The sequence below is a fragment of the Symphodus melops genome (assembly GCF_947650265.1).
Source record: "Symphodus melops genome assembly, chromosome: 17".
Lineage (NCBI taxonomy): Eukaryota > Metazoa > Chordata > Actinopteri > Labriformes > Labridae > Symphodus > Symphodus melops.
The window spans coordinates 125,250-150,114 of NC_136707.1; the positions used below are offsets into that span (position 1 = coordinate 125,250).

Below are 24,865 nucleotides of genomic sequence, written 5' to 3' on the forward strand. Positions count from 1 at the left end.
CAAAAGTTCATAATGACTGTAAATCTGTGTGCGACTCTGCTGCCTGAGAGGTCCGAGGTACGGAGGCCCTGAAGGTCAAATAGAAAAAAACCCATCATGAATCGCAAAAATATTTTATTTTAAATAAATAAAAATGAAATGTTTGTATGGTCGTGAAATGTTTTTGCGTGTGCTGATACGATGGAGGCGTAACGGCGAGACAAAGTGACCCACCTCTGTACCGTCTTCAGAGTCGACACAGAGGGAGCAGCAGCACTCTCATTTGTCCCTGCATGGGGGCGCTGGAGTCCCCCGTGTGTCCCTGCAGGGGGGCGCTGGGAGTCCCCCGTTTGTTCCTGCAGGGGGCGCTGCAGGGGGCGCTGGAGTCCCCCGTGTGTCCCTGCAGGGGGCGCTGGAGTCCCTGTGTGTCCCTGCAGGGGGCGCTGGAGTCCCCCGTTTGTTCCTGCAGGGGGCGCTGCAGGGGGCGCTGGAGTCCCCCGTGTGTCCCTGCAGGGGGCGCTGGAGTCCCCCGTGTGTCCCTGCAGGGGGCGCTGCAGGGGGCGCTGGAGCCCGTGTGTGTCCCTGCAGGGGGCGCTGCAGGGGGCGCTGGAGTCCCTGTGTGTCCCTGCAGGGGGCGCTGGAGTCCCCGTGTGTCCCTGCAGGGGGCGCTGGAGTCCCCGTGTGTTCCTGCAGGGGGCGCTGGAGTCCCCGTGTGTCCCTGCAGGGGGCGCTGGAGTCCCCGTGTGTTCCTGCAGGGGGCGCTGGAGTCCCTGTGTGTCCCTGCAGGGGGCGCTGGAGTCCCTGTGTGTTCCTGCAGGGGGCGCTGGAGTCCCTGTGTGTCCCTGCAGGGGGCGCTGGAGTCCCCGTGTGTCCCTGCAGGGGGCGCTGCAGGGGGCGCTGGAGTCCCCGTGTGTCCCTGCAGGGGGCGCTGCAGGGGGCGCTGGAGTCCCCGTGTGTCCCTGCAGGGGGCGCTGCAGGGGGCGCTGGAGTCCCCGTGTGTCCCTGCAGGGGTGCGCTGGAGTCCCTGTGTGTTCCTGCAGGGGGCGCTGGAGTCCCCCGTGTGTTCCTGCAGGGGGCGCTGGAGTCCCTGTGTGTTCCTGCAGGGGGCGCTGGAGTCCCCGTGTGTCCCTGCAGGGGGCGCTGGAGTCCCCGTGTGTCCCTGCAGGGGGGCGCTGGAGTCCCTGTGTGTTCCTGCAGGGGGCGCTGGAGTCCCCCGTGTGTTCCTGCAGGGGGCGCTGGAGTCCCTGTGTGTCCCTGCAGGGGGCGCTGGAGTCCCCGTGTGTCCCTGCAGGGGGCGCTGGACTGAGAGCTGGTCTTAGATGGACCAGTCTGAGGCAGCTGCACTCTGAGCGTCTCTCTCCACGCTGAGTGTCTCCAGACGTGCATGAGGACCGGGGGTTTGTCTGGGGTTCTGGTTCAGCTGCACAGAGGGCTTGGTTAATGCCCCCGCCTGGTCTTTGTTTGGACCGGCCTCCTGTTTCCGTGGATTCTGTCAGGAAGCTGTTGGCTCACAGACAATAGAGCGTTGTTGTTGTTGTTGTTGTTGTTGTTGTTGTTTTCAGTCCTCGCTGTCACACTCCGAGCCTTTTCATCCAGCAGCTTCACATTTCACTCTCTTTGACTTCCTGAAATGAGCCTCACACACTCTGTACTCTCACCTGCTGTGCATTCTTTATTCAGAAACACAAATCACCTCCTATCACTTTGATGTTTGTGATGGTCCACACAGAGTCCTGTATGGGGGTCCTGGAGAGTCCGTCTCACTCCTGAGAACTTCTCCTGAAGTGTTTGATGAACACACAGATGTGACGCCTCTCTGCACGCTGACCCACATGTCCTGATTTGGTCTCAGTTTAACTCTGTGGTTTTACAGAGTCTCTGTCTCATGGAGGATCTAATGTTGGACTTATTTGTCACTGATGTATTGTTGAGAAGAGCCTGGAATAGAAGTCTGGCGCCGCCCCGCCACTCCATCTGATTGTGATCACTCCCTGAGGAATGTGTTTCCTGCTCTTTGTTTTCTTGGTGTCTCTAAAAAACAAAGGAGATGGAGCCGAGGGGACGTGGCAGTCCTCACGCTCGTCTCCGTCTCTTCACACACTTTCATTCATCATGTGGTCAGCTCCAGCTGTGTGGCGCTCACATTCAGAGCACCCTGTAATTCAACCGTTAACACCATCCTCACGCCGCTGCAGGGACCGACGGGGAGGGGCGTGGCTTTAGACCAGCACCGCGGCATGTGACGCTGGACTTTTGTAATGAGAGCAGCTCATACTGAAACACACTGACCGTCAGCTCTCTCAGGAGTCAGCACAATCAATCAGCTCTTAGTCTGAAGGTTTGTGAGGTCAGAAACTTAAATAGATGTCATGGCGTCGTCTTGTTTGAAATGATTAAAGCTCCTCCCTGTGTCGGAGGCTGTTTGTGGGATTCACACCGCGCGGGGGAACTTTGACAACATGTTTTATTCTGGAATATTCTGACAGCCTGATGATGAATCAGAAACAGAATCACAGCAGCCTCCTGATGCTCACAGACACAAAGCAGCGCTCTGTGCAGACGCCAGGATCCAGTCATTGATGGAGCCATGGAGGGTCAGCCGCTGGTCCCACACACACACACACACACACACACACACACACACACACACACACACACACACACACACACACAGTCCAGCATGAGCTCACTGTGAGTTCCAGTCAGGCTGTCAAAGACTCCTCTGTCGCTGTCACCTCAGAGACTAAAGGAATGCACACACACACACACACACACACACACACACACACACACACACACACACACACACAGAAACACACACACACACACACACACACACAGAAACACACACACACACACACACTCACACACACACACACACACACAGAAACACACACACACACACACACACACACACACAGAAACACACACACACACACACACTCACACACACAGAAACACACACACACACAGAAACACACACACACAGAAACACACACACACACACACAGAAACACACACACATCACACAGACACTCACAAGCTCACACACACACATCACACACACACTCACACACAGAAACACACACACACACAGAAACACACTCACACACACACACACAGAAACACACACATCACACAGACACTCACAAGCTCACACACACACACGCACTCACTCACACACACAGTCAGTCCTAAAGAAGAGACGGGGGGCTGCTTCGGGTCATGGAGGTGTGGTCAGGCTGTGGGGGAGGGGCCTAAAGTGTGACGTCACTGGGTGGTCATGCTGCAGAGAAGATGAGACTTTGACCAGATGACAGAAGGACACTTGTCATTATTGGGTTAGGACGCCCTCTAGTGTTCAAGCAGCGCCATGTACTGACTGTACTGACCCAGAAGGCTCGTTTCTAAATGGACATGTAAAAAAGGTGTGAGAGGAAATCCGCTGAGAACCGACTGACTCCGTCCGGAACCGACCTGCCGCAGGCTCTCATTTTGCTCTTCTGTGATTGGCTGGTTGTAGTTTCCGGTGGAGGCGGAGTTGGGTGTGCTGTCAGGTACTCTCTCTCTCTCTCTCTCTCTCTCTCTCTCTCTCCCCCTCTCTCTCTCTCTCTCTCTCAGGTCGGGTCCTGATCTCCTCAGATAAGGGGATGTTCAGCGGAGGACTACAGCGCTGGGTCTCTCTGAAGAACAGATCCGGATCAGACCATGAGCGGTAAGTCCATGTTTCATAGTTCACGCGCTCTTTGCTCTGTTTGAACTTTTGACTTATAACGTTAATCAGCGTGAGAGCGGAGGAATACTACAGGTGTCTGTTAGGTAAAGTAGTCCTCTGTCTGTAGATAACGAGCTCTCATTAAGTCTCTTTACAGGAGATGAGTGAATGTTATTCATCAGGGGCGTGTTGGGGGGGGGGGGGGGTGACATGGACTTATTCTATGTATCATATAGTTCATATGTGTTTATAAGAAACAGATGTAGAGGAATGAGTCACACTGTACATTTACATATACCAGGAATCGGTCTTAGTGCAAAAACAGTTACAATAGGTCTAATAAGGCAGCGGACGCTGGAGTCCCCCGTGTGTCCCTGCAGGGGGCGCTGGAGTCCCCCATGTGTCCCTGCAGGGGGCGCTGGAGTCCCCCGTGTGTCCCTGCAGGGGGCGCTGGAGTCCCCCATGTGTCCCTGCAGGGGGCGCTGGAGTCCCCCGTGTGTCACTGCAGGGGGCGCTGGAGTCCCCCGTGTGTCCCTGCAGGGGGCGCTGGAGTCCCCCGTGTGTCCCTACAGTCCCCCGTGTGTCCCTGCAGTCCCCCGTGTGTCCCTACAGTCCCCCGTGTGTCCCTGCAGTCCCCCGTGTGTCCCTGCAGGGGGCGCTGGAGTCCCATGGATGGCGGTCTCTGTGCTGGAAATGCTGTCTCAGGCTAACTTTGAGTCAAGCTAACGACAGGCTGAGAGCTGAGGCGGGTTTTAAGCCTCCTGACAAACCGTTACACGGCGCCCACCTGTCAATCAGCTCAGCTACACGCCTTATTGTGAATAAGATAGATAGATAGATAGATAGATAGATAGATAGATAGATAGATAGATAGATAGATAGATAGATAGATAGATAGATAGATAGATAGATAGATAGATAGATACTTTATTGATCCCGAGGGAAATTCAGGGCATCCAGTAGCAGTATACAGACAGGCAGGACACAAGACATTAGTTACAATACACACCCGGGATGCAGACTGGGCCATTAAAGTGCTCAGCAACATAAAGGAGCAGTGATTAGCATTAAGTGTCCAAAACAATAAGGTGAAACCCGGAGTGATTAGGGTGATTATCATTAAAGTACCCAACTATTGAGGAGCAGATTAGCATTAAGTGTCAAAGACAATAGAGTGAAACTTGACCTAGTTAGGGTCATCATGTCAACCATTACAGATGTAGCTAAACACAACAGTAGGATGAAAGCGTCCGGGTGCAGTGTTTGTAATCTCGAGATGTTCGAGTGGATGACGTCAGACGCAGTCTCGACGTGCGCTCGCGGAGGAATGTAAACACAAAGAACAATGGCGTGGGAGAACTCCCTGGGCATGTAGTAAGGACGGAGACCTACGGCCAGCAGCTCGATGTCTTTACTGCACGCTGTCTCCTTCACAGTAACATGTCCATGGTGGAGCCATCTGGTGTTAATAAACAGCACGAGTCCTCCTCCTTTCTGTTTGCTGCTGTGTTTCGTGTCTCTGTCCGCTCATGAGACATGAGCTAATCACACCTGTTTGGTTTTTTGAAGCAGGCTGTAAACATGTTCATGTCTGCTGTAAAAACAGGCTGTTTGAATGGGTGTGTATGTGACTTCCTGTGCTGCTGCAGCCAGCCTCTAGTGGACACTGCAGGAACTGCAGGATGTTACACTTCAGCAGCAGCTTCCTGTTTAAACACTGGAGCTGCTGCTTGGTTTTCACACAAACTTCATGCAAATGTTCGAGCTCCAGTCGGCCGCTTCAGTCTGGACACGCCCCTTTTCTCAACAGTCAGTCTGCTCGCGTATGAAAAGATAAAGATAAGAGTTTCTAGAAACATTTTTTACTAGACGCATCTCGACCCCCACAGAGTATTTAGAACGACACGGTGAACTTCGATGCTTTCGTGTAAAGCTGTGTTAATGAGCGCTGTCGTTTCGTTGGTTGACGTTCTACCATCAGATGAAAACACGCGATCAGTCGAGTCAACCAATGAATGAGTGGCTCCTGACTCAGAGCCGCTGATGTTTGTCCTGTTTTCAGAGGGAGGGGGAGGCGTCTAGCTGGAACAGCATGAGAGCGAGGTCTCTGTGTCAGAGATTCCTGAGCATCCAGACCTGCCTCAGCCTGCCTCAGTGTTATTCAGCAGGAAACACAAAGCAGCGTGCTTGGTCTTCTACGTGTCAGCGCTGTGAGCTGAGAGCGATTCAGGAGTCAACATGTCAACACAGCATCAGAGATCCAAGCAGAGCGACGTGTAGACAAGAACCATGCCGATGTTTCTGTCTTATCTTTAACGCACAGGAAGTGTGTGTGTGTGTGTGTGTGTGTGTGTGTGTGTGTGTGTGTGTGTGTGTGTGTGTGTGTGTGTGGTTGTAAAAACATGGTGATGGGTCTCAGATAAATCCTGCAGCTGGCTCTGCCCCCATCAACCTCGCTGTGGGAGGTGAACGCCATCTCACCCCGCCTCAGGTAGCGTCTGTGCTCAGCTCGCCGCTCTGACCCTGAGCAGCAGGAAGTCCAGCAGAGCAGCAGACAGACTGAGAGCTTCAGACATGCAGACCCTCATATGAGTCACAGAAAGGTTTTCATTCCTGCGCTGTGAGTCACCCCAACCCCCCCCCCCGCCCCCCACCACCACCACCACCAACCCACCACCTTGTTTTTTTGCTTTTTTGTAACTTTTCACCGTGGACCTCCGAGGCCACCATACTTTTCTCTTTCCAGTATTAAACAGTGTGTGAAGATAAACAGTGAACAGTTTGACGTTCGCTCATTCAGCAGAATCTTCAGATTTGACCTTCAGAGACGTCCGCGGACCAGAACTCTCCCTGACCTTCTTCTGTGGTTCTGTCTCCTGCAGGCGTCAGAGTTTGGACAGAGGAGGAGGACCTGTCTCAGGAGGAGGGGCCATGTCCTGCCCCGTGGTCGGAGGAGCGATGTGAGGAGCTCTGGGAGCGAGTGGAGGGCGTACGACACAAACTCACTCGCATCCTCCACCCGGCCAAACTCACGCCGTATCTGCGACAGTGTAAAGTGATCGATGAGCAGGACGAAGACGAGGTGCTCCACTCCACACAGTACCCTCTACGCATCAGCAAGGCCGGTGAGAGGACGCAGACACACCTAATGATGTCATCAAGGGTCAGCGGGAGAGAGGACAGATAAAAAGAATGAAGATCCTCCTGGTTTCTCTGTGTCTCTCCTGCTGCAGGTCGTCTGCTGGACATCCTGCGGGGTCAGGGTCAGAGGGGTCTGCAGGCCTTCATGGAGGCTCTGGAGTTTTACCACCCGGATCAGTACACCCAGCTGACCGGAGAGCAGCCCACACAGAGATGCTCCCTGATTCTGGGTAAGACGCCTGGACGAGTCCCATCGTCACCAGTGAGACAGTGTGCACCCTTTGACCTTCACCCCCCCTCCTCTCCTTCTCAGACGAAGAGGGTCCCGAGGGTCTGACCCAGTTTCTTCTTCTGGAGGTTCGTAAACTGCGAGAGCAGCTTCGAAGCAGCCGCCTGTGTGAGCGCCGGCTGTCTCAGCGCTGCAGGGTGGCCGAGGACGAGCGCAGCAGGGCCGAGCGGCGAGCTCAGGAGCTTCGTCAGGACCGGCTGCAGCTGGAGAGGTGAGGTCTTATCCTGCTGCTTTCTGCTGTCAGAAAAGGAAGGATGGAAACATGTGTGTGATGTTCAGGGTGCGGCAGGACTGGGAGGCAGCGAGTCGGGAGCTGGGTCGCCTGAAGGACCGACACCTGGAGCAGGCTGTCAAATACTCACGAGCTCTGGAGGAACAAGGGAAGGCCTCGAGCCGAGAGCGAGAGCTGCTGACTCAGGTCTGTGTGCGACACTTTATAACCTGCATGTCACCTCACAGCAGCCAATCAGATCACAGCCAGGGCAGTCACATACAGACCGGACTCACAGTGGCTAACATTAGCATGCTAACAGGTGATTGCAGCTCGAGCCGAGTTATGTTCAACGGCTGACTCCATCGTACAGCTTGAGTGGAGGGGGCGTGTCCCCGGAGGAGAGAGGAGGCGTGGCCTCACAGCAGATTGTTTCACGCTGCAGCTCTCGGCGACTGGATCGCACATTCCTCCTTTAAGTATGTTCAGGTCAAACAGCTGGTTGTCTGTGCGCAGGTGGACGAGCTGAGGACGAGGCTGACAGAGACAGAAACACTCGAACCATCAGGAAACACCTCGTCAGCACAAAGACACGCCCTGACCTCCAACGGGGTCAAAGGCTCGCCTCCAGCTGTAGCAGCAAAACCGTGTCAGCGGCCTGTGGTGCAGGACGCCGACAGGGATGGATCTCACTCCCGGGACTCGGTATGTATGGTTCCCTTCAGAGGCTCCAGTCCGTCTTCCTGAACGCGTTTTCTACCTTTAAAAGTTCTTCCTGTCGTTGCCTTCAGGCTCTGATGGACCTCCTGCAGCAGGACCGCAGGGAGTCAGCGGAGCAGAGGCACGAGCTCTGTGACATCATAACCAGACTACAGGGGGAGCTAGAGAGCGCGGAGGAGCAAAGGAACAAGGTGAGAAGACGCAGCGTCCTCTGAAACACGGCTGTCAAATGAAGCGCCTTCCCACATCTCGCCACCGGTGCCACGCATCTGTAAACAAACATGTGTGACTTAAAGGAGGCAACAATCACAGACAGGTTCTTCATGCGTCTCTGTGCAGCTGGACTCGCAGGCCAAGCAGCTCCGGCTGAAGGTTCGGACTCTGCAGCTGGACTGGGAGACGGAGCAGAAGAGGAGCCTGTCCTACTTCAACCAGATCATGGAGCTGGAAAAGGAGCGAGACCAGGTCGGTGTGAGGCGCTTTATTTATGACATGATGCTCCTGTCTGTGTGTTACCATGGCAACGAAAACAGAAGTCATAGACACCTAATAAAATACCTTCCAATGAGGACGAGCACACAGTCTCAGTTACATCAAACCATTGCATATAACATAACATATAAACATATAAACATATATAACATATATAACATATATAACACATAAACATATATAACATAACATATAAACATATATAACATATAAACATATATAACATATATAACACATAAACATATATAACATAACATATAAACATATATAACATATATAACATATATAACATGACATATAAACATATAAACATATATAACATATAAACATATATAACATATAACATAACATATAAACATATATAACATATATAACATATATAACATATATAACATAACATATAAACATTAAACATATATAACACATATTAAACACATATTAAACATATAACACATATTAAACATATATAACACATATTAAACATATATAACATATATAACACATATTAAACATATAACATATATAACATATATAACACATATTAAACATATATAACATATATAACACATATTAAACATATATACCATATATAACATATATAACACATATTAAACATATATAACATATATAACACATATTAAACATATATAACATATATAACATATATAACACATATTAAACATATATAACATATATAACATATATAACACATATTAAACATATAAACATATATAACATATATAACACATATTAAACATATAAACATATATAACACATATATAACATATATAACACATATTAAACATATATAACATATATAACACATATTAAACATATAAACATATTAAACATATATAACATATATAACACATATAACATATATAACATAACATATAAACATTAAACATATAAACATATATAACATATATAACACATATTAAACATATTAAACATATAGAACACATATTAAACATACATAACACATATTAAACATATATAACACATATTAAACATATAAACATATTAAACATATATAACATATTAAACACATTAAACATATATTAAACATATATAACATTAAACACATATTAAACATATATAAACATATATTAAACATATATAACATATTAAACACATATTAAACATATATAAACATATTAAACATATAAACATATTAAACATATATAACATATTAAACACATATTAAACATATATAAACATATATTAAACATATATAACATATTAAACACATATTAAACATATATAACACATATTAAACACACATTAAACATATATAAACATATATTAAACATATATAACATATTAAACACATATTAAACATATATAAACATATATAACATATTAAACACATTAAACATATATTAAACATATATAACATTAAACACATATTAAACATATATAAACATATATTAAACATATATAACATATTAAACACATATTAAACATATATAAACATATTAAACATATAAACATATTAAACATATATAACATATTAAACACATATTAAACATATATAAACATATATTAAACATATATAACATATTAAACACATTAAACATATATTAAACATATATAACATATATAACATATATAACATAACATATAAACATTAAACATATATAACATATATAACACATATAACATATATAACATAACATATAAACATTAAACATATATAACATATTAAACACATATTAAACATATAAACACATTAAACATATATAACATATATTAAACATATATAACATATTAAACACATATTAAACATATATAACACATATTAAACATATATTAAACATATATAACACATATTAAACATATAAACATATTAAACATATATAACACATATTAAACATATTAAACATATATTAAACATATAAACACATTAAACATATATAACACATATTAAACATATATAACATATTAAACACATATTAAACATATAAACATATTAAACATATATTAAACATATAGAACATATTTCCTGTCTATTGAATGAATATAATGGGAGCAGACAGCGAGCAGAACTCGTAGGTTTGGTTCAGTCATGAAAAGAAAAGAGTTTTGGACCCGGCTGACCAGCGTGTTGTCTCACCAGGCTCTGCGGAGTCGGGACAGCCTGCAGCTGGAGTACACGGACTGTCTGCTGGATAAGAACCGTCTGCGTAAACGTATCGCGGAGCTGCAGGCGAGCGTGGAGCAGCAGCACAGGGAGCTGGAGAAGGAGAGGGAGCGGCGGCGCGAGCAGACGGAGCAGAACGTGTCCTCTCTGCACTGTGTGAGTGAGCACACTGTCCTCTGTCCTCTGTCCTCTGTCCTCTCACACCTCCGCACTCTATAACCTCCTCTCCTGTCTGCCTCCCAGTCACACCTGTCCCTGTGCAGCGAGGACCAGTGCTACGGCCCCTGCTGCTCCCTCGGCCTGGACCTGAGACCCCCGACCAGCCGCCCCCTGCTGAGGAAGGTCAGGACAGGAAGTGATGTCACCGTACCAGAATCTAATTCTCTGTTTGTTACGTCAGCAACAAAGATAGAAGTTCTCTCAATGCAGAGTTGGTCATACGAACATGAGCTTCTCTCTCTTATGTAACACACTCTTCTTCTCTGTGCCTCAGGCGCCCTCTAGAGGCCAAGCCAATGAAAACTCCGAGGGTGAGTTGTGAGGACGGACGTATGGGGAAAACACTTCCTCTTAATGTTTCAACATTTACAGACTGATGGGATATTTCCTCTGCTTCAGATTCTTGCTCCAACTCCGATGAGAATCTCCTCGTCTCAGTGAGTATCGCCTCGTTCTTCAAGAACAAATCAAAGTAAGCACAGAGCGGCTGTCAGCTGTGTCACCTGTCGACCTTCAGACAGAAGACAGCGAGAAGGAGATCAACCGTCTCTCCACCTTCCCTTTCCCTCCCTGCTTGAACTCCATCAACCGACGATTCAACACCGAGTGAGTTGATGAGCAAGAAGAAAGCTGAACCTGTCTGTGATTGGCTGTCTCTCCTGACCTGGTTTGTTTGTGATCTGTCAGGTTGGATTTGGAGTCGTGGGGCAGCGATGAGAACGATACGGTCACAGGTAAATGGCGCCCGTGTTCCAGCTGCTTCTTTAATGCAGAGCTGCTAAACGTGTTCTGAAGCTCTGTGGTGTCTTCAGGTGAGCAGAGTGAAGCGTCTCTGTGGGACTCCTGCACCTCCCTGCACTCCCACCTGTTCCCCCCCGACCTGCTCAGCCTGCCTGCCAGCTCCTCACAGCAGCCGAGTCTTCCCAGGTACGCCCCCCCAAACAACACCTTCACCAGGTCAGCAGTTAAAGGGGTGGGACTTAAATCAACCAATGGTCAAACATCAGCTTCCTGACACCAGAACCATTCACACAGCAGACATGTTTACAGCCGGCTTCAGGAAAAGCAAGATGGCGTCCTGCTGGCAGAGATGAAAGGGTTAAAACAAAGAACTCTGGATTAGATCAAATGTGAGCGTTGTCGACATAAAGTGTCCCGTCTTCGTTTCCTGTCAGGGTCCCTCCCCACTCCCCGGCCTGCAGCCCGCCCGTCTCACCAGGGCGGGGAGGAGCCAGCCTCGCTGATGACATCACCGTGATCGGAGGAAACAAGACGGGGATCTTTGTGAGCCACGTGAGAGGCGGATCAGCGGCCGAGCAGAGTGACCTGAAGGAGGGCAGCGAGCTGCTGGAGGTGTGTGTGTGTGTGTGTGTGTGTGTGTGTGTGTGTGTGTGTGTGTCTGTCTGTGTGTGTGTGTGTGTGTGTGTGTCTGTGTGTGTGTGTGTGTGTGTGTGTGTGTCTGTGTGTGTGTGTGTGTGTGTGTGTGTGTCTGTGTGTGTGTGTGTGTGTGTGTGTGTGTGTGTGTGTGTGTCTGTGTGTGTCTGTGTGTGTCTGTGTGTGTGTCTGTGTGTGTGTGTGTGTGTGTCTGTGTGTCTGTGTGTGTGTGTCTCTGTCTGTGTGTGTGTGTGTGTGTCTGTCTCTGTCTGTGTGTGTGTGTGTGTGTGTCTCTGTGTGTGTGTGTGTGTAGATCCATATAAAGGGTAAATAACGTGTTCTGTGTGGGGGGGGGGCAGCTGCAGGGCGTTGTGCTTGGGGGGGGCAGCGTTCAGCTGAACCAGTGCACGGCCGAGGTGGCTCACTTCTCTCTGCAGTGGTGGACGGAGCCGTCGAGCCTCAAACACCAGAGTAACCCCGAAGGTCAGTACTTCCTGTGTGAGAGCGCCCCCCTGTGATGAGCGTGAGAGCGCCCCCCTGTGATGAGTGTGAGAGCGCCCCCCTGTGATGAGTGTGAGAGCGCCCCCCTGTGATGAGTGTGAGAGCGCCCCCCTGTGATGAGTGTGAGAGCGCCCCCCTGTGATGAGCGTGAGAGCGCCCCCCTGTGAGAGCGCCCCCCTGTGATGAGCGTGAGAGCGCCCCCCTGTGAGAGCGCCCCCCTGTGATGAGCGTGAGAGCGCCCCCCTGTGATGAGCGTGAGAGCGCCCCCCTGTGATGAGTGTGAGAGCGCCCCCCTGTGATGAGTGTGAGAGCGCCCCCCTGTGATGAGTGTGAGAGCGCCCCCCTGTGATGAGCGTGAGAGCGCCCCCCTGTGAGAGCGCCCCCCTGAGGTCACTTGTGTTCTCGTCCTCAGCATACTCCAGGCTGTGCGCCCAGCGCTCCTCGCCCTCCTTCGCTGGCTCAGACTCGTTCTACGTGCGAGTGAATCTGAGCATGGAGCCTCAGAGCGAGTCTCTGAGCGTGTCCTGTGATGACATCATGCACGTCACTGACACACGCTACAACGGAAAGTACCACTGGCGCTGTTCTCTGGTGGACCCTCGCACAGCTCAGCCGCTGCAGACAGGAACCATCCCCAACTACAACAGGTACGCCACGACGAGACACACCTGACAGAGGGAGGCGGGGGGGCAGCAGGTTGATTAGAGCACGGAGGCGGTAGAGGTGTGGTCCAGGTGTGGTGGGGTCCAGGTGTGGTCCAGGTGGGGTCCAGGTGTGGTCCAGGTGTGGTCCAGGTGGGGTCCAGGTGTGGTGGGGTCCAGGTGGGGTCCAGGTGTGGTCCAGGTGTGGTGGGGTCCAGGTGTGGTCCAGGTGGGGTCCAGGTGTGGTCCAGGTAGGGTCCAGGTGTGGTGGGGTCCAGGTGGGGTCCAGGTGTGGTCCAGGTGTGGTGGGGTCCAGGTGGGGTCCAGGTGTGGTCCAGGTAGGGTCCAGGTGTGGTGGGGTCCAGGTGGGGTCCAGGTGTGGTCCAGGTAGAGTCCAGGTGGGGTCCAGGTGTGGTCCAGGTGGGGTCCAGGTGGGGTCCAGGTGTGGTCCAGGTGGGGTCCAGGTGTGGTCCAGGTGTGGTCCAGGTGGGGTCCAGGTGTGGTCCAGGTGTGGTCCAGGTGGGGTCCAGGTGTGGTCCAGGTGTGGTCCAGGTGGGGTCCAGGTGGGGTCCAGGTGGGGTCCAGGTGGGGTCCTGTGTTGTTTGTGAAGGTGAACCTGTGTGTGTCCTCACAGGGCGCAGCAGCTCTTGCTGGTCCGGCTGAGGACGATGGCTCTGGAGCAGAAGGACGGGAAGAAGAAGGTAAACATGAGGAGGACGTAAGTGATGAGAACAGGTAACACAGGTAACACAGGTAACATCAGCTGTTCTTCTTCTACCTGCAGTTATTAAAGAAATCTGCAGGACGCGTGCGATTGGTCAAAGCCATGGACCGTGGGATTGGTTCAACTCCCTTCCTGTTCACACTCAGCAAACGTAAATACGTGTGTGTGTGTTAACCTGCGTGTGTGTGTGTGTGTGTTAACCTGCGTGTGTGTGTGTGTGTTAACCTGCGTGTGTGTGTGTGTGTTAACCTGCGTGTGTGTGTGTGTGTGTGTGTGTGTGCTCAGGTCACGAGGAGCACCTGATCCCGTACAGCGTGGTGCAGCCTGTTCAGGTTCAGAGGAAACGCCCGGTCATCTTCTCCCCCTCCCTCCTCTCTCGGCGTCTCATCGAGAGGCTGCTGCAGCCTGCAGAGTCCAGCCTGAACTTCACCACCTGTCCTCCAGGTACACACACACACACACACACACACACACACACACACACACACAGTGCCCTCCACTCACCGTGGCAGCAGGCTAAGCACGTTGCCCCATCTCAGATCTGAGCCGTCCCTGTATGTCTAAGCTCCTCCCCCTCTGAGCCCAGAATGTCTAAGCTCCTCCCCCTCTGAGCCCAGAATGTCTAAGCTCCTCCCCCTCTGAGCCCAGACGCCGTCCAGAGGAAACTTATTTTGGACTCTTGTTATAATGTTCTGTCCTAAACACAGACCACACCCCTTTCACCTTCAAACGACCTTCAAATGACCTTTATTTACATTAATGATTTCCTGTCTTCATTTCAGTCTTTCATGTTTTTACATGGTCTTGGTTTGTGTGTGTGTGTGTGTGTGTGTGTGTGTGTGTGTTCTGCAGAGCCGCTCCAGGCTTCAGAGAGAAATGACAGGCGGGTGTTCTTGTTGGATTCTCCTGATCAGACTCTGGGCATCAAGCTGCAGTCCGTGCAGGACGTGATGAGTCAGGTGATCATCTCCATGTTTACCTGACAGACAGGCTGACACACCTCCGCGCTCGGCTCAGGAAGCTCCGCCTCTTGGTTTGATGTTGTTGATGATGCAGTGAGAGGGATGTTGACCACATGTTGCTGTGTGTGTCTCAGGATAAGCACTGTCTCCTGGAGCTGGGCCTGAACAGCGTGGAGCCTCTGTTGACTCAGGGCATTTACCCCATCGTCATCCACATCCGCCCCAAACACAAGAAGCACAAGAAGCTCAGGTACCAGTGCACTCCAGTTCTCCAATCAGGCTGTTTGACAGCCGCCTTCACTGTGGGCGTGGCCACGGGAGGCAGCAGGTTCATTCCAGAGTACTGCCGGTGCTATTGAGCAAGGCAGTTGTGGCGTTCATCCTGTGTCGCCTCTCTGACTTCGCTCCATCAGTGCATGTGTGTGTGTGTTTCAGGTTTGTGTGTATGTGTGCGCGCGTGTGTGTGTTGTATCTTTAGACTTAGACTTTTTATTTTATTGCCCCCGAGGGGAAATTCTTTTTCACCAGTGCAGTTTTAAGGGCAGCGCGTCTGAAGGGTTAATAAAGGATGTCAAATAAGAAAATAATTTTACAGATCTACAGGAAGTACTTTTCTGTCAAAGCACTTTCCTTCTTCTCTCTGTGCATTAAAACCTTCTACATGTTGAAACAGGAAGTTCTTCCCGCGCTGTGGGGACGACGGCGTCATGGAGGAGGTGTGTCAGGCCGAGGAGCTGCAGCTGGAGACGCTGCCTCTGCTTTACTTCACCCTGGAGCCCAATACCTGGAGCTGCACCGAGGAGCTGCTGGCCGCCATACGCAACGCCATTCACAGCCAGCAGAGGGCAGTGGCATGGGTGGAACTGGAGAGGCTTCAGTAAGACAGAGAAAGTTTAGATTCAGCGGGCGAGGAGAGCTGCTTGAATAAAGAATCTAACAGCAGCAAACAGACTCAGAATCACAGGCTGAGGCTAACAACTGTGTTTGATACCATAGCAACAAAAATAGAAGTCCACAGCAACCAATATTGATTTTTATCATCAAAAGTGTTTTTATCTGATAATCTTTATTTTCTGTACTAAGTCTAAAAAATAAACTCATACCAAAACAACCATCTTTTCTGTGTTTCCTGAAAATGTAGCCATGTTCAGACAAAAGTGCAGAGACTGAAACTACGGAGGCTCTCATTGTTGGTGCAGAAGATACTTTAAGATACTTACGTTTCCACGAGATCATTATGTTGTGTGCAAGAGAATAACCCACAGACTGTAAACATGAACATTTGAAGTGTTGTCACCCGTGTGTTCCTGCAGGAGGCGCTGGAGTCCCATGGTGGTCTGGAAATGCTGTCTCAGGCTAACTTTGAGCCAAGCTAACGACAGGCTGAGAGCTGAGGCGGGTTTTAAGCAAATAATGTCATTAACTTAAAATACAATAATAACATTAATATAAATAGATTAAATAAAAAAATAAAATATATGGATAAAATAAAATTAGTTTTAATAAAAATTAAAATAACATTTAAAAAATCAATAAAATAATTAAAATATGTTATAATGTCACATGCAGCCTTGTGCCACACTGTAAATAATAGATGTTAGATAAAGTCTATTTCTGGTAAATATATTCACAGTTTTGTTCCGGTTGTTTACTTATTTACGCTCTGTCTGCATGACGTCATCTTTCCAGTGTCGAGGCGCCCTCTAGTGGCCCGTGTGCGCAGGAGCGCTGCTCCTCCTCCCCTCTCTCATCAACAAGCTGTGAGCTCATCTGCTCCACACAGGAGCAAAATGGCCGCCAGTAAACTAAGCGATCACACAGCGTCTGACAGTCATCAGCGGGTTCTGTGTGTTTTGTTTACAGCTTGAGGACTACAGTCGCTCTTTAAGGATACTCGCCTTTCCTCCGGGTTTATAAGATCCACTTTTCGGTTTTTGGTGATGTCATTTCTTACTCTAATCAGCTTCGATCGCCTCGAAGAACTAGCTCGCTAGGCTAGCTGCTTTGCTAGCCTGCTAGCGGTGGGTCTGCGTGAAATTCTGCACAGAAGCACTTTATGCCCTGTGTGATTCCCGAGGTGAGTGTGTGTGTGTGTGTGTGTGTGTTTAATGTCCTGTGTGTGTTTAATGTCCTGTGTGTGTTTAATGTCCTGTGTGTGTGTTTAATGTCCTGTGTGTTTTATGTGCTGGTTACAAACGTCACCTTTTGACGCATTTAGATACAAATTACGTTTTGGTTTGAGGAGTCAGAAACGTCACTGAAGTTAGTTTAATAACACGACCGCCGAGAAACAGCCTGACAAACAGCAGCCTGACAAACACAAACAGCAGCCTGACAAACACCATCAACAGCCTGACAAACAGCAGCCTGACAAACACAAACAGCAGCCTGACAAACACAAACAACAGCCTGACAAACACCATCAACAGCCTGACAAACACCATCAACAGCCTGACAAACAACAGCCTGACAAACAACAGCCTGACAAACACCATCAACAGCCTGACAAACACCATCAACAGCCTGACAAACAAAAACAACAGCCTGACAAACACCATCAACAGTCTGACAAACACAAACAGCAGCCTGACAAACACCATCAACAGCCGGACAAACACCATCAACAGCCTGACAAACACCATCAACAGCCTGACAAACACAAACAACAGCCTGACAAACACCATCAACAGCCTGACAAACACCATCAACAGCCTGACAAACACAAACAGCAGCCTGACAAACACAAACAACAGCCTGACAAACACCATCAACAGCCGGACAAACACAAACAACAGCCTGACAAACACAAACAACAGCCTGACAAACACAAACAGCCTGACAAACAACAGCCTGACAAACACCATCAACAGCCTGACAAACAACAGCCTGACAAACACCATCAACAGCCTGACAAACACCATCAACAGCCTGACAAACAACAGCCTGACAAACACCATCAACAGCCTGACAAACACCATCAACAGCCTGACAAACAACAGCCTGACAAACACCATCAACAGCCTGACAAACACCATCAACAGTCTGACAAACACCATCAACAGTCTGACAAACAACAGCCTGACAAACACCATCAACAGCCTGACAAACACCATCAACAGCCTGACAAACACCATCAACAGCCTGACAAACAAAAACAACAGCCTGAGAAACACAAACAACAGCCTGACAAACACCATCAACAGTCTGACAAACACAAACAACAGTCGGACAAACAGCAGCTGGACAAACACAAACAACAGCCGGACAAACAAAAACAACAGCCGGACAAACACCATCAACAGCCGGACAAACAAAAACAACAGCCGGACAAACAGCAGCTGGACAAACACAAACAACAGTCGGACAAACACCATCAACAGCCGGACAAACCAAAAACAACAGTCTGACAAACACCATCAACAGCCGGACAAACAAAAACAACAGTCTGACAAACACAAACAACAGTCGGACAAACACCATCAACAGCCTGACACACACCATCAACAGCCTGACAAACACCATCAACAGCCTGACAAACACAAACAACAGCCTGACAAACACAAACAACAGCCTGACAAACCAAAAACAACAGCCGGACAAACACCATCGACAGCCGGACAAACACCATCAACAGCCGGACAAACAAAAACAACAGCCGGACAAACAAAAACAACAGCCGGACAAACAACAGTCTGACAAACACCATCGACAACCTGACAAACACCATCAACAGTCTGACAAACACCAACAACAGCCTGACAAACAACAGTCTGACAAACACCATCAACAACCTGACAAACACCATCAACAGCCTGACAAACACCAACAACAGCCTGACAAACAGCAGCTGGACAAACACAAACAACAGCCTGACAAACACAAACAACAACCTGACAAACACAAACAACAGCCTGACAAACACAAACAACAGCCGGACAAACACAAACAACAGCCGGACAAACACAAACAACAGCCGGACAAACACAAACAACAGCCTGTCAAACACAAACAACAGCCGGACAAACACAAACAACAGCCGGACAAACACAAACAACAGCCGGACAAACACAAACAACAGCCGGACAAACACAAACAGTCGGACAAACACAAACAACAGCCTGATAAACACAAACAACAGCCGGACAAACACAAACAACAGCCGGACAAACACAAACAGTCGGACAAACACAAACAACAGCCTGACAAACACAAACAACAGCCAGACAAACACAAACAACAGCCTGACAAACACAAACAACAGCCTGACAAACACAAACAACAGCCTGACAAACACGAACAACAGCCTGACAAACACAAACAACAGCCTGACAAACAAACAACAGCCTGACAAATACAAACAACAGCCAGACAAACACAAACAACAGCCTGACAAACAAACAACAGCCTGACAAACAAACAACAGCCAGACAAACACAAACAACAGCCTGACAAACACAAACAACAGCCTGACAAACACAAACAACAGCCTGACAAACACAAACAACAGCCTGACAAACACCATCAACAGCCTGAATAAAACCAGACGTCTTCCTTTGACTTGAAATAATAAATGTTGTTGAGATGTTGAAAGCACACCGCGCATGCAGCCACGTCCTGTCAGCTCTCCTTATCACTGAGTGACGTGGTGTCATTGTGTGCAGACACACCTGACACGTCACATTTACAGCTCTTTATGGTCCTTTAGTGTTTGTCTCTCCGTCTCCATGAGTCATGCTCGGGTTAACGTGGGAATAAGCGGTGTGTTTATGTGTCTCATTGGCTAACTGCTGAGTTGGAGGCAGGTGTTAGGTCAGAGCGTGCCCTTCACTACACCTCACAGCTCCCGTCCCAGCTGGCGTCCTGTCCATGCTGCAGACGTGATCTAATGAAATGCATTCACAGATTGAAGTCCCCGGTTTGTTTGGCTGCAGCCTGCGTCGTCTGCTGGTCAATGAATTATGCAGCGAGAAGTGAGACTACCAGAGCTGTTGTCAGGCTGATCCTGGTTAACGTTACAGACTGAACAACAGTAGCTGCATCCGACCACATCTGGCATTACTCTGATGACATATGGACCATAATTACACAAGTGTGCCTGACGCTCGTGTAGAAATGTGTGCTTGTGTCGGCAGCGTGCGTTAACGTGTGACATGAATAATTAAATGTGTCCGTTTGTGTCCTCAGACAGGAGAATCAGGAAAGGGAACAGTGGTTCATGGAAGACAAGAAAAAGAAGAAAGAAGATAAAAAGAAAAGGGAAACCTCTCAGAAGGTGAGAGTCTGTGATGTACTTGAATTTCATGAGGTCAGTGATGCTTTGTGGAGTCATTTGGTCTGAATTATCCTCCAGTTTGTTCCATCGGTGCTGCATTACCTCAAGTTTGGTCGGATTAACACCGTGCGTAAAATTGGATACAGTGTTGAAGGTGGAGCCTCGTTCATACTTATGAAAGCTGCTCAGTGGCCTATGAAGCCAAAAAAAACAGTCTGTAGCTCCGCCCCCTAGTGTTTAAAATGAGTACTGCAGTCTAAACTCTAATCATCACAGAGAGCTGTCTCCCCCCTCCTCTCACACAGGTCAGCATGTGGTGGACACTGTAGCTTCAGTGTTTAGCCAGCTCTGCATGTAGAGACACTGTAGCTTCAGTGTTTAGCCAGCTCTGCATGTAGAGACACTGTAGCTTCAGTGTTTAGCCAGCTCTGCATGTGGTGGACACTGTAGCTTCAGTGTTTAGCCAGCTCTGCATGTGGTAGACACTGTAGCTTCAGTGTTTAGCCAGCTCTGCATGTGGTGGACACTGTAGCTTCAGTGTTTAGCCAGCTCTGCATGTGGTGGACACTGTAGCTTCAGTGTTCTATCTTCTATTTCTATAATGCTTCTATCTGAAGCAGTTCCACTGCCCGCTTCCATCGCTGCAACACCTGTTCACCTGATAACTGCTCTCATATCTGGCAAACCCAGGGGCGTCCAAAACGGCCGTGTGGGGGGGGGAGCTTATGTGCACAATAAATGTATCTTCTGATTTATAACTTTCTATTTCCAGATGTCAGTTTGTGGTTAACAGTATCGTGCGCCTGGTAACGTCACATGTGATACCATTTTTAATTGGCTTTAACGGTCGGCGCTCTTCCTGGGTGCGAGCTTCACCAGGGCACGTTTAGAGAGCTCATGATTGTTGAAGTTGGTGATAAAATGTTCATCAGCTGATGTCTGATTCACTTTTTCTTCTTTGTTTCAGGTGCCAGAACAGAAAATCAAAGGTATGTTTGTCTCTTTTTGATCATTAGGCAGCTTAGTGTTTGACCTCTGACCTTTACACAGTTTGTATTCTGCTCATCCATATGTAAACACATGTTCCATGTTTGACCTCTAAACTAAACCTCAGCAAACACACTGATGTTCAGCTCTGCCGACTCGTTAGTGAGCTGTAGGACACGCCCACCCCAGAAATGTCCAATTAGAGGAGAGGTGTGGGGGGAGCATCAGATGAATGAGGAGGCTTCTGAGCTGCACGTCTGTAACGCTGACATCACGCTGAGAGGATAACAGATCTCACGTCTGATCGAAGTGTGACGCGTGAAGGCCTTGTAATGTCACCATGTGACCACGATATGCTCGACCCTCGCCATGACTCAAATCCCAACGCTGGGGTCACTCAGTGATGATTTAAGAGCCTTTGGTTTGGTGTCGTCGTGAGGTAACATCCTGCCTGAGTAACTCGCCCTTACTTTCTCTCCTCAGTGCCAGACTCAGCCAAGCCCTCCACGTCCCAGCCGCTCGCCACCCAAGGCTCAGTGTCCCCCAGCCCTGGCCCCCTCGCCCCCTCGCCCCCCGGTCCTGGTGCAGCTGGGCTTTCTGCACAGGTTCCTCCTGGTGGTGGGAACAATGCAAAGCAGCGGACTGCTGTGGCCAACGGACAGCCCTCCTCCCCTGCAGGAAGCCAGACATCCCAGCAGCAGCGATACATGTCGAGAGAGGTTCCCCCGAGGTTTCGCTGCCAGCAGGACCATAAAGTGCTACTGAAGCGGGGCCAACCGCCGCTGTCCTCCATGCTGCTGGGGGGAGGGGGCGGGGAAGGGGCCGCAGGAAGTGGCTGGGCAGATAACCCCAATGCAAACACAGCTGGAGGCTCAGGTGAGTGAATGTGACGCAGCAGCAGTCGGCTCAAATCCTGGTTGAGTTCAGTTTAGACGAGAATCTGATGAGTCGGCTCTCTTTCATTGTTTTTACAGATTCCACCCTGAGCTCATCTTCTTCTTCACCGCCCCCCCCCTCCTCCTCCTCCTCCTCCTCCTCCTCATCATGTGTCGCTGCTCCGTCTTCTTCTACTTATGCAAATTCCACATGGGGGTCGGGCTCTGGTAGCCCGGCCTCGTCTCAGGGCTGCGGGAAGGTGATGGTGGATGGGTCTGACCTGGCAGACTGGCCCAGCATCCTCGGCGGGGACAAAGGGGGCGGGGCCGGGACCGGGGAGCAGGACGAAGACAGCCCTGCTAACAACAGTAGTGCCTCATGGAGTGAAAAAACCATCCAGCAGAAGGGAGGAACAGGGGGAGGGAACACGGACAATCCTTCCTCCCCTCGTTTGTCTCCTCGCTCCTCCTCCTCGCCGAATGAATGTGTCCAGTCCAGCAGCGGTGGCGTGTGGGGCTCCTCCTCCTTTCAGGTGGAGGCGGGTCTCGGAACTGCAGCATTTTACAATTCCAAAGTCTCTCATCTTCTTCCTGGGCCTCAGGAGAGCCCTGTGGGTGGCAGCAGTGTCTCTGGTGCCAATTTCAACCCGAACGTGAACCCGTCTGCGTGGCCCGCCCTGGTGCAGGCTGGGACGCCGACGTCCGTGAACGACAGCCTTCCTCAGCACCCATCCATTACTTCAGTTTCCTCGCTCTCTGCCAGCTCTATCACCACTCTATCATCTGTGAATCAGTCTGAGACAGCTGGGGGAGCCCGGGGCGGCGAGCCTCAGCAGCACTTAGGAAACCCGGGGCACGAGCCGGGGTCAGGTGGAGCGGCGCCAGGAGCAGGACCAAATCAGGACGACGTCCAGGAAAGGGACTTTGGGCTGACGAGAGCTGATGGAGACGGGATTTCTAATCCTTCCGGCTCCTCGTCGTCTTGGAGATCCGCTGACCTGAGTGCAGGAGGGTCACAGGCCGATGGATGGGGCGGGGGCGGGGCCGGGGGCGGAGCTCAGGCGCAGGAAGGGAACGTGTGGGGCTTTGGCGGTCTGGGTGGGAAGACCGGCTGGGCCAGTGGGAGTGATGGTGGCTCAAATACCACAGCGGTAACTCAGGGAGCGGTGGAAGGAGGCGGATCAGAAGCAGAGTGGGGGGGCACAGAGGGTTCAGGTCCGAGTAATTCAGCAATAGAAGGCGGGGGGGGGGAGGGGAGCAGCAGCGGAGGTCACGGCGGCAGTGTTTTACAGGAAGCTGCGTCACCAAAGTTCGCAACGCCGACAAAAGCTTGGGACAATCAGAAAGGGATGGAGAGTGGGGAGTGGGGGGGGCGGGGTGGGGGGGCGGGAGCTGGACGACCGTCATCCTCGAGCGGGGGGGGGTCCATCGCTGGTAGCGGGGGGGATGATAGTGATGGCGGACAAAAACAGGAGCAGGCCAAGCCTGGTCCCGATCAGTCCCAAACCTCCAATGCTGAAGTGGCCTTACTGAGCATGCTCAGTAGATCTGACCTGGACCCCCGGGTCTTATCCAACAAGGGCTGGGGGCAGACCCAGGTCAGACAGAACGTGGCCTGGGACCTGGACTCTTCAAGAGGAAAGAGAAGCGAAAGAAGCTCCGCCTCCATCAACAGTTCTGCACCCGGGTTCCTGTCCAATCACAGTTCAGGTACTAACGATGGCGCTCTGAGCTCCGGTCCTGCTTCAGGGAGGGATGCGTGGGAAGGCAGCGCCTCCACCTGCGCTCCTCCCAGCACTGCAAGGAAACCAGGAACACCTGAAGAAGAGATGGAGGCAGCTGGAGGGTGGGGGGAACGCCCACCTGGGAACCAGGGCAAAGGATGGGGGGCTGAAGAACAACAGTGGGGGGGGCGCAAAGGCAGAGGGGGGGGCTGGAGAGACTTTGGAGAACAGGGTAGTGGCTGGGCTGATGGTCCAGAAGATAAAGGGACGGGGGGGTCGGAAGGGGAGAGGGGAGGGAGGTGGTTGGGGGGGAGACTGGGGTCAGAGGGATTCTGCTCCGTGTGGCGATGGGCGGAGCAGAGGAGGAAGCCACAAGGACGAGGGATCTTCCTGGGGTAACTCGGATGAAGGTGGATCTCAGCGAGGAGGGTGGGGAGGGGGGGATGGAGGTAAACCCCACCAGGACTGGGACAGTGCCAAGCCCCCCCCTCTCAGCAGCGCACACATACCAAACAGTAACGTGAAAACTCCAAACACACAGCAGCACCAATCACAGGCAGGGGGGCTGGGGCAGCCGCTCCACCGTGGCAGGCGGCGGTCCACCTTCTAAGAATCAGAACCAAAGTTCAGGCTGGACCTCAGGCCCCATCCCCCAAATCCCCGGGGGAGGGGCCGACGCCCTGGAGTCCAGCGGCTGGGAGGAACCGTCCCCCTCAGTCCATCAGCCGCAAAAGGGAGGGTCGATGATGGCACGTCGGCCTGGGGAGACCCGACCCGCTATAACAGCAAGAACGTGAATCTGTGGGACAAAAGCAACGCCGGACCCGACCAAAGCCACGGTCAGCCGGCGCCACCTGCACCGACCATGCAGCAACAAGCACCTCGGAGACAGCAGG

The 24,865-nt window shown here is 50.3% G+C and overlaps 2 protein-coding genes across 2 annotated transcripts in view; both read left to right on the forward strand.

Moving 5' to 3' along the window:
* The first annotated feature begins 3,462 nt into the window (after nt 1-3,462).
* On the forward strand, nt 3,463-16,216 carry LOC306838645 (caspase recruitment domain-containing protein 10). The gene is made up of 24 exons (XM_079366950.1): nt 3,463-3,694; nt 6,577-6,819; nt 6,928-7,065; nt 7,149-7,335; nt 7,404-7,542; nt 7,852-8,040; nt 8,127-8,246; nt 8,395-8,520; nt 10,667-10,846; nt 10,934-11,032; nt 11,184-11,220; nt 11,309-11,346; nt 11,427-11,515; nt 11,597-11,643; nt 11,722-11,836; nt 12,085-12,262; nt 12,643-12,766; nt 13,197-13,431; nt 14,060-14,126; nt 14,210-14,300; nt 14,435-14,593; nt 15,002-15,108; nt 15,246-15,361; nt 15,785-16,216. Exons 1-24 carry the CDS (start codon nt 3,688-3,690, stop codon nt 15,990-15,992), a joined length of 3,039 nt encoding a protein of 1,012 aa, XP_079223076.1. The 5' UTR covers nt 3,463-3,687; the 3' UTR covers nt 15,993-16,216.
* Nucleotides 16,217-16,808: 592 nt separating this feature from the next.
* The window catches only part of LOC306837666 (trinucleotide repeat-containing gene 6B protein-like), a gene marked incomplete at its 3' end in the record, with an annotated part of 8,493 nt that continues 436 nt past the window's right edge, over nt 16,809-24,865 (forward strand). The window contains 9 exon segments of the mRNA XM_079365409.1: nt 16,809-17,188; nt 20,296-20,383; nt 21,351-21,372; nt 21,854-22,246; nt 22,345-24,239; nt 24,241-24,524; nt 24,526-24,679; nt 24,681-24,707; nt 24,709-24,860. Of these exon segments, the coding sequence (XP_079221535.1) occupies nt 20,327-20,383; nt 21,351-21,372; nt 21,854-22,246; nt 22,345-24,239; nt 24,241-24,524; nt 24,526-24,679; nt 24,681-24,707; nt 24,709-24,860 (2,984 nt within the window). The 5' untranslated portion in view covers nt 16,809-17,188; nt 20,296-20,326.

What these genes read in the sequence shown, in the direction of transcription:
- LOC306838645 (XM_079366950.1), top strand. An exon ending in GACCGGCTGCAGCTGGAGAG is followed by an intron (nt 7,336 to 7,403) that starts GTGAGGTCTTAT and finishes TGTGATGTTCAG; the next exon opens with GGTGCGGCAGGACTGGGAGG. An exon ending in AGAAGGACGGGAAGAAGAAG is followed by an intron (nt 14,127 to 14,209) that starts GTAAACATGAGG and finishes TTCTACCTGCAG; the next exon opens with TTATTAAAGAAATCTGCAGG.